We start from the raw sequence: 10,000 nt of genomic DNA, 5'->3' as shown, positions 1-10,000 counted from the left end.
AAGTGTGTGCGTTTGTGTGTCTCTGTGTGCACGTGTGTGTGTGTGTGTGTGTGTGTGTGTGTGTGTGTGTGTGTGTGTGTGTGTGTGTGTGTGTGTGTGTGTGTGTGTGTGTGTGTGTGTGTGTGTGTGTGTGTGTGTGTGTGTGTGTGTGCGCGTGCGTGCGTGGATGCGTGCTCGTGTGTGTGATTAGAGAGCTGGCTGAGGCTAATGGCTGTTTGGCTGTTTGGCTCTGGAGCGAGGTAATGAACCTGTGATGTGAGGGAGGGGAGTGGGGGGGTGATGAGAGGAGAGAGTGAGAGAATGTATGAATATGCATGAGGCTCACTGGCTTTGATGATTAAAGAAAATTTTAATATTTAAATGAGTGCATGCAAAGTGATTAACTCGGAAAAAAAGGCAACGAGGCAAAAATCTAAAAAGGATTTTGAAGATGCTAAGAAGTACACAAGATGCAGCTTTCCTTTTTTTATGGTCTATTAATGACTAAAACGACTCTCTCTGCTTCACGCTTCCTCTCTCTTTCGCCCCTGTCTCTCTCTCTGGTCTTTTTTCATCCGTCTTTGGAGCTGGTCCAGGCGGCAGGATTTAGAGACCAATTCAAACCCAGTATAAAGGTAGCACTTTCCTGGGTTTGGAAGTAGTGGATTAAGGAGGAGGAGAGGAGAGGGGGAAGAGAGAAAAAAAAATTGAAAAAAAGAAAAGCAAGCCGAGTGCATCTCACCAAAGGGGTCTTCCTCTGCAGCATGTAAGGCCAGCTAATCGCTGCAGAAGCAAGTTTCTACGCAAACAGCACAGCCCAGGCTGGCCAATCCATTACCGATTAGTGCAGGCATCACTTGCGACAGCCACCTATGTGTAAGTGTGTTTAAGTGTGATTGTCTTTGTGTGTTTCACGTGGGCTACTGCAGGCTGATACTGAGGAAACATAGTCTGGCTACTGACAAGAAACAAGCTGTAGAAAAGATTGGCTCATTACAAAGGACAACTAATACAGCAGACGTGAATGGTAATTGGAGATTTTGATAAGACTAAAATGCATCCCTGAAGATGTGTGGGTTATTGATGCCACCATCGGTATGTTAGATCAATCCTACAGAAGACTAAAGACTCGGGCCGACGGGTTAGTGTTTGTACATGCCTGAACATGTGTGAGCGTGGCACCCTGAGCCAGCACTTGGCAACCCCAGCAGTGGATTAAATATGCATCAGGTCTTCATCTCACACTCTGACACTTTATTTGAACTGCATGTGAACAAAACCCCTCTCATCACAACTTCGCCAACAGCACTACCTAACGAGGGAGGAGAGAGAGAGAGAGAGAGAGAGAGAGAGAGAGAGAGAGAGAGAGAGAGAGAGAGAGAGAGAATGGAAGGAAGGAAGGAAGAACAGATCAACTGTGTCTGTGTGTGTATGTGAGTGAACGGCTCGCAGAAGAGAGAGAGGGAACGGAACGAGACAAAAGTGGGCAATTACCACTTCAAAAAGGGGCCGCTCGGTTCCAGACACTCGTGGCTTTATTGAAACAACAGAACAACAAGAGAACCAGCCCTAGTAATGGCTCCAGAGAAGCACATTAAAAATCAAACGCACATTGACTCCCAGGCCTGATCTCTACACATCGATCCTGGCACAGCCACAGCTCCACGCCCCAACGCACACAGCGCACACAAAAATACAAATGTGTGTAGTGTTATGGAAACAGATTTTTAATGCTTTACGGTCCGTGTTGTGTGATTATTCATTTATTGTAGATGTGTGTTTGTATGAGAGTGTGTGTGTGCGTACCTGTGTGTGTCCTCAAGGAATAGGGGACATTTGGTGTATCACCGAGAGACTGTGCCCCTGTCATCTTTGAGGTTATGCCAGCCTTCCTGTCCACACTGCAGTAGAAGTCACTCAAATACGGTTGCCTTTTCCAATATCCTCATTCACCCTACGAACATTGCACTAAGATATTGAAATACTGAATATGTATTTAGAAAAAGTGAGTGTGAGCAGGTGTGTAATGCCCTTTGAAAGACACACCGCTGTGGGTTTGCAAAAGTGATGCAACCAAACCACATAGCCCATCTGTGTGTTTGAGAGAGAGGGAGAGAGAGAGGGAGAGAGAGAGAGACAGAGACAGAGACAGAGACAGAGAGAGAGAGAGAGAGAGAGAGAGAGAGAGAGAGAGAGAGAGAGAGAGAGAGAGAGAGAGAGAGAGAGAGAGAGAGAGAGAGAGAGAGAGAGAGAGAGAGAGAGAGAGAGAGAGAGAGAGAGAGAGAGAGAGAGAGACAGAGACAGAGACAGAGACAGAGACAGAGACAGAGACAGAGACAGAGACAGAGAGATGTGGATGCCCCTACAAAACTCCAGCCCTCCCTCCTGAAAGAAGAAGACATAGCCTGAGGGCTCAAACAGCCAGTGAGCACATCAGTGAGATGGGCAGTTGAGGTGTGATAGGAGGAGAGGAGGCTGCCAGACTGGGCAGACAGCTGGCATGGGGAGCCTTTCTGACGCAACACCGCTCTCTGGGCACGGTCTCAAAAGTAGGTAGGCAGGAAGTGTGCGTAGGTGCATGTTGCCAGGTGTTATGGCGTCGCCGTCAAAGTAAACTGTGTATGAAGTGAACCAGGCCTCGGAGACACAGTGTACGGCGGCACCAGTGGAGAGGTAGCGTCCCTGTCAGAGCTAAATATCTTTATAAATATAGCATGTCTTTTAAAATATTCAGTTGGGGATCTGGTGAGAGAGAGGTCAGCTATAACTCCCCCAGGCACCTGTTAGCCTGTGTGTGTGCGTGTAAACCTCTCGGACCGATTCCAGACCTGCTTAGAGGCCAGACGGAGGCGGAACGGACACACCTGTGTCTTTACCGTACCAATGTGTGTGTAACAGCAACTCACCTACCAGATATCTGACGAGCGAAACATTGTGGTGTACACGTTATGTATCAAACGTGTATGGTAGAACGCAGCTGTGTGTGGAAGGACTGGAACGTGTGTGTGTGTGTGTGTGTGTGTGTGTGTGTGTGTGTGTGTGTGTGTGTGTGTGTGTGTGTGTGTGTGTGTGTGTGTGTGTGTGTGTGTGTGTGTGTGTGTGTGTGTGTGTGTGTGTGTGTGTGTGTGTGTGTGTGTGTGTGTGTGTGTGTGTGTGTGTGTATACATCACACACATGGTTAGGGTTGATCTTTCCATTGATTGCACTGCACGAAGGACAGCTGTCGTGTCTTTGTGCCAGCCTTTGTATCAGACACAAATCAAATATTATTTGTCACATGCGCTGAATACAACACCGGTAGATGCGTACTTACAAACCCTTAACCAGCAATGCAGTTCAAGAAATAGAGTTTAGAACATATTTACTGAATAAAATAAACAAATAACATAAATAAGAAACACAAGAAAATGACATAACAATAACTAGGCTATATACAGGGGGGGTACAGGTACAGAGTCAATGTGGGGGAGAACAGGTTAGTCGAGGTCATTTGTAAACTGTCTATGTATAGATAATAGGCAGCAAGTAGCAGCAGTGTAGAAACAAATATAGGTAGACCTTAGACAGTCCCAACAGTGATCTCCCCAGATACACTATGTGGGCTTCTGGCATCTCTCTCAAAGCAACAAATGGGACACTATGTGCTCTCCTTTTCCCCAAACACAAAATCCTGTTGGCTCCAGCCCGAATCCTGTTCCTTCTCTTAATTCTTGGTGCGACACCAGAAGTGCTCCCGCTTCAATCTTTGGTGCGCCACCAGAAGTGCTCCCCCTTCAATCTTTGGTGCGACACCAAAAGTGTTCCTAAAAGCTTGCCTTTACCACGCTGCCAAACCGAAACCAAACATAGCACTTAAAAACATCTACTGTACAAACACACATACAGTGTGTGTCAAGCGGCAACACGTCAGCCTAAGAAGGTATATCTGGCCCCCTGACTGCTGAGAGTGGCTGTGGCCCATTTTGACTGTGAGCTTTTCCACTCCTGTCCAACTGGCCTTAGTTAAAATGTCTGAATTAAACCCTGGATGACAAGTGTTTAAGAGCAGCACACCACGGTGTTAGGTGCTGTTACACCCTCTGCTCTGATGAGGTGAAAGCAAAGGAGTGGGATTTTTTTCTCTTTCTCTCTCCCTTCTTCGCCCTCTCGCTATCTCCTCTCCTTCACCATCTTGCTCGCTCTCTCTCTCTCTCTCTCTCTCTCTCTCTCTCTCTCTCTCTCTCTCTCTCTCTCTCCTCTTTAATCTCTCTCTCTTTCATAACTGAGCCTGGTCCTTACCGACCCAAACTGTCACAGTGCCACAGCCAAGGGCTTATGGGTAAAGTGGCTCTGTCACCTGAGTGTCTCGGAGCTGTGACACCTTCCTCGCGGATCTCACAACTCCCAAAGTCCTCAACTCTCCTCAGCACTCCGACATTCACAGGTTTGGTGACTAAGCTGCAGTACAGTCCCTCCGGGCCAGGTTATTAAACCACATGACCCTTTCATCCTCATAGTATTTCATATGGCCCTTTGAGACTATTGTAAAGGATATTAAGACCACATAAGCCTTTTCAAAAGGCCCATGTGAAAATGGTATGAATGCATAGCACAAGGCTGATTGGTTTGGAGACGAGGTCATTTGGTTCCCTTATCCAATGGAACGCCCGCCGATTGCACTTACATCAGGAGAGGTAAGAAATAGCCTCACTCTAATCTCTGCTCATCACTCTCTCCCCAAGACCTCCAATTAATGTGCAATTAAATAACGACAGGACAGGAAGGACTTAAATGCTCACTCTCTCTCGACAACTCACTCACTCACGCAAACTATTAAGGGGCGGAGGTGGAGACATTTTGATCGCTTAATGACATACAATTGACCAGCTCAGTGCAATCTGACAGTCTGGGTTACTTCCGCAAGCGTTCCCCAGGCGAGAGGCTTTCTCTCTAGGTGTTAACCTGCTCGAGCCACAGGGTAGGTGTGCGTGTCCCAAATGCCACCCTATTCAATATATAGTGGACTACATTTGACCAGGGGCCTCTCTCTCTCTCTCTCTCTCTCGCTCGCTCTCTTGCTCTCTCGCCCACAGCGGTGGGGCTCTCCTAGCCCCGGGCTATGGTGGGAATGTCATATTTTATTTAATTAGGGTCTATTAAACATAATTAAATTGCGCTGAAATTTAAGACAGCTAAGTGGCAATATAAGGTGGTCGCTGAGCATGGCTCTGTGTCCTGCTGATACCGGAGCGTCAGAGAAATATTGAATTCAACCCTGGAGTGGTTCCTCTTCCATGGCTGTCCTATATACTCATAGATAACATTGACTTTCCTCACAGCAGGCCAAGGGAGGGGAGGAAGAGAAGGATCACTGTAAAGGGAATGGAATATGAGGTGTTGCAGGTGCGTGTTTGTCCCCCCCTTGATATGAGTTGTGGAGATCAAAGCGGTTGCGTTTTGTTTTTATGATCATCAGCCTGAAGGGAGGAGGCGTTGGCCTGTTGTGTGTAATACTACCCTCTGCTTTCGGATATTCTCAGTGTTACGTTTCATCCCCAGGTTTGCTAAATAAATAAATACAAAACGAGGCTAGGTCTTCTCAGTCTCCTGTACTGCAAACACATGCCGGGTGGCTGGTGTTTATCGCAAACACAAGACAAGAGAAGACCGAAAAAAAGAAGAGCTGTGGCGTGTCACGTGACAGGAAGTGATCGCTAAGGCATGGCCCCTCCCCTTCCTGTGTGAGAGCTGTCAGTCCCAGGGCAGGTATGCAGTGTGGTGATGAGATGGGGTCTGACGGCTGGGTGAAGCACGGGAGTGTCCAAGCTTGTCAAAACAACCTGTCTGCTAGGGAGTCTCCTCTCTCTCTCTCTCTCTCTCATCCAGACACACAAGAACAGCGAGAGGAGAGGTCCTCAGAGCACAGAGACTCATAATGCTGTTCTGTCCACGATCAGCTGCTACTATCACTGTGGAAGCTGAAAAACCTCCCACACTCCTCTTTTATGCTCTCTCTCTCTCCCTTCTCTCACTCCCTTTTTTCACCACTAGAAGATGACAGATGGATATATTATATTAAAAGAGAGGGGGAAAAAAACAAATTCATGAGAAATGATCGGTGCTTGGAGAGCAAAGATACCACTTCTATTTTTAAAAAGCTCGCTGAGAGTATGAGTGTGTTTCTTCTTTTTCTTTTCCTTTTCCATTTCACGTTGAGAACAAATGGAAGTGGAAAGGTTTAGCATAAAAGAATACTTTACCCTGCTGGGAGGCAATTATAAATGGTGGTCGGCTGCAGGCTTGTGTTTAGCCCCACGCACAAGCTGACATTCAAGCTTCTTAATCACTTTCTGAGGACGCCTCCTCCTCGCCCTGCTTTCTATCCCTCGCACCCCATATTCTCTCTCTCTCTCTCTCTCTCTCTCTCTCTCTCTCTCTCTCTCTCTCTCTCTCTCTCTCTCTCTCTCTCTCTCTCTCTCTCTCTCTCTCTCTCTCTCTCTCTCTCTCTCTCTCTCTCTCTCTCTCTCTCTCTCTCTCTCTCTCAGCATAAATGTATTTATAGAAAACCTTAATATGATTTGCATAGGCACATTTCACCTGTCGTTGTTTTAATCCTCCTGTTATCATTTATGGGGTTGATTTCTAAAATACGCTTGAAATGAAATGCTTGCAAAAGTTCTATTTTGCTTGGAAATATAAATATAAATTATATTTAGCTTGGAAATGGAAATAGAAATATTAAATGTTATTTCTGTAGTTTAATTTACTATTGATATACACGTCCAATTTAACCTCTAACATGTTTTTCCCTTCTAATGTAAAAATGGTTCTGTTGCTAGAATATATACTGTGCAATTAAGAATTTTTCACAAGCATAATTGAGCTGACTTCACAAAAAGACTATGCAGTAAGATAGCTGTTAATAATATGTGCATATCACATAAAAAACACAGTGTATACAAAATAAATCCTCTTAACGTGACCTCAAATTAACAATACCAATCAATTAGTGCACATGCCTCAGTACACTTCTCAAGGCATGCTATACGCACCAGCTGTGCGATGTCATTAAGTAGTGGCCTATTTGCAACCTATCACGTTTTTCTCCTTGGAGAATAAGAGTATAAAATGAAAAAAAATGAAGATCAAGCTTCGATTTAAGACATGTTTCTTTGGAACAAGCCTCAAATTACCATATCAAATTGCTGTAAAAAAAAAAAAAAAAATTATCTAAACAGTTGAAGTGCACAGGGAGGTGCTGAGGGATGCCTTCTAAGGCAGAGAGGAAGGGAAGTTCTCAGACGTGTACAGAGACACGGTGTTAAAATATTGATAAAGTTCCCCTAAACACTAGTGTTTTACTGCACCGGCCAAACCGCAGAGCCACACACTTCAGAGCGCAGGATTATACACACACGCAGTCGCAGACTTGGGAGTGCACATGTTGAAGTCGCACACTCACTGCAGAATAGTATTGTTGAGTTCTAAAATATTACACAGCTATCAATCCGTTGTTACATTTAAAAATACATTTTAAAAAATGCATTCGAGGGCAATATGAAAATATTCAGATAAACCTTGACAATAAGGTCTTTGTCTCCAATGACTACCAGTCTCAATGAGGAAGCAGTGTGAAGAAGCATGGTGGCTAATGGATCATTTTGCCACTTCCTGATTACTAGGAGACGTGAGGTATTGTGGCGATGGTGGTGGAGAAGAAATCGCCTTTGCTCCCGCTGGTTAACTTCACAAATAACGATTTGACACAAAGACGAGACGGAGGAAAGACAAAAATCAAAATAAAAGCTGTAATGATGAAGACCGAGTGAGACAGTGTCATAAACCTGCGTTGGTTTCTCCTGGCAACGTTGTCCATCCCAGAATATGATTGTATTTCATGAGACCCATTTCCCTCTGGGTTTCTTTGTGGAGGACTTGACTTGCCTGAAAGATAACTGTGGAGGAGAGGAGCTCCCTCTCTCTCTCCCCCATGCTTCCAGCTGGTCTAAGCTAAACTGCCTCTTTACCCCACTGAATAGGGAACTAGCTCTTTTAATCCTGCTCGGTTTTTCCTTTTTTTTTTTGCCTATATAAATCTTAATGAGCTTTTCACCTTTTAAGCAGATGGCTTAGGCTGGATTTCTCCATGAGAGTAGGGGTGAGTCTCTGTCACGTTTTGCACAATTTGTTTCAACTAGCCGAGTCCTTGAGGGGGTTTTAGGGCTTTGAGTGGGTAATGTGCTGTTTCTCCTCTCTCCTCTGTCCTCTCTCGTCGTTCGGCACGGCACCCGCTCTGCCCTAATGAAATCAGCTCACTCTCTCCCCTTTCTATTTCTCTCTCATGAGGGGCTGAGCACTATCACAATCACAACAGGAAGCCCCTGTCTGGCCGCTACAGAGGTAAATGAGAGGAGAGATAGTGTGTGTGCGTGCGCGTGTGCGTGTGTGTGACCTACCTGCCAGGGCACTCTCCTGCTTGGGGCAAATTCCTTTGGTGGGCGTCACCATCAGCCTCTCATCCTCTTCCTCCTCCGGTGTCACCTGGATTCCGATTTCCACCGGTTCCACCACTTTCCTCAGCTGGCTGTGACCGTGGCGACCCTGGTTCTGCTGCTGCTGGTGGGGTGGGGAGGGGCTGCTGCGGTCGGCGGCCATCTTGTCGTAGCAGCCAGGACCTTGCAGTAGGGCCTGGCACTGCTTCTTCTTGTGCTCGATGAAGAGCAGGATGTCTCCCAGGGGGAAGTTCATCTGACACTGGCCACAGGTGAGCAGGTCGTGGTCCCCCAGCCCCATGGCCAGGCTGTCGGATAGGCTGGGGTCCAGCAGGGCCGGGTGGGACAACAGGGGGTGGGGATGGGGGTGAGGTTGAAGGTGAGGGTGAGGTTGAGGGTGGGGGTGAGGTTGGGTGAGGGAGTCAGACACGGAAAGTCCGCCATCCACATGGTCAGCCTCCGCCGCTGAGAGAGAGAGAAAGTGAGAGAGAGAGAGAGAGAGGGGGAGAGAGAGGGGGGGAGAGAGAGAGGGGGGGAGAGAGAGAGAGGGGGGGGGTTATTATAAATAGTGTGATTTGTTCTTTGGAAGTGTAGAACACAGCTCTGGGTTATAGCAGGGGTTCCCAGACGTATTCACTCGGGGCCCCCCTTCCAGCATTGGGGAACATGACACACACTGTTCACACCCCTCTAATTGTGCAGGTTTATAGCTTATTTCCTGCAATTCTACACATGTTGTCATGGGCTGCAAAGGAAATGTTGCACGTTTTAAAGCTCATTTAAACATTTAAAAAACATTAGATGACAAGATAAAAAACGTTTGATGACATGGGCTAGTTGATCTGGACATTTCTGACAAGGTATGGTATGGTATGCAATGACTAACATGACAAGAGGAACTGATTTTGAAATTGCACCTTGCGCGTTATACTATTACAACTTTCAAGAGTAAGTTTAATGCCGGACAGAGTTCCTTTAAAAAATATAAATAATAATAATTTGGGGGGGGACTTCTGAGCTCCCCTGCCGACCCAATGGGTTATAGGACTCTGTCTGAAAGAAATAGAGAAAGAAAGAAAGAAAGAGAAAGAGAGAGAGAGAGAGAGAGAGAGAGTGAGAGAGAGAGAGAGAGAGAGAGAGAGAGAGAGAGAGAGAGACTGGCATTTTCTACAACCACAAAAGCCCTGCAGATCTGCTGGCTGATTCTGTCACCTAGATAAACAGAGACTCACAAACCGCAGACAACTGCCCTCTACTCCCTCCTCTCCCCCTTCCTCTCTCATAAGCCTCCATTTTGAAATATCATCCTACACCTTTCAACACGTGGCTACAAGCGCCTCTTTGTAGTCCGAGGCTCTCGTTCGGTGTTGCCACCTTCACACTCTTACAATAAAACCTCTCCGACTGCCACTTCTCGCTGTGCCTCTTCATCTCTCCCTACTTCCTTTGCCTGTGTCTCTTCACCCCACTGACCTTAGCTGGCTAGAGCGTCTCTCAGACACATGCCAACCTTCAGCCAGCGCTGTGCTGTTGTCCTGTCAGGCTTTGAG

General features: G+C 46.5%; 1 protein-coding gene across 2 annotated transcripts in view; it reads right to left on the bottom strand.

Annotated features, from left to right (window-relative positions):
• The window catches only part of bcl11ba (BCL11 transcription factor B a), a 66,001-nt gene that overhangs the window by 38,576 nt on the left and 17,425 nt on the right, over positions 1–10,000 (bottom strand). For both annotated transcript variants that reach the window (XM_052486457.1, XM_035743368.2), the window contains exon 2: positions 8,415–8,915. In XM_052486457.1, coding sequence (XP_052342417.1) covers positions 8,415–8,915 — 501 coding nt within the window. The remainder of the gene's footprint in view (positions 1–8,414; positions 8,916–10,000) is intronic.

This window comes from Oncorhynchus keta, chromosome 29 (genome assembly GCF_023373465.1).
Source record: "Oncorhynchus keta strain PuntledgeMale-10-30-2019 chromosome 29, Oket_V2, whole genome shotgun sequence".
In the NCBI taxonomy this organism is placed as follows: Eukaryota; Metazoa; Chordata; class Actinopteri; order Salmoniformes; family Salmonidae; genus Oncorhynchus; species Oncorhynchus keta.
Note: the sequence above shows the minus strand (reverse complement) of the source record. Positions and strands in the feature narration are given on the sequence as shown.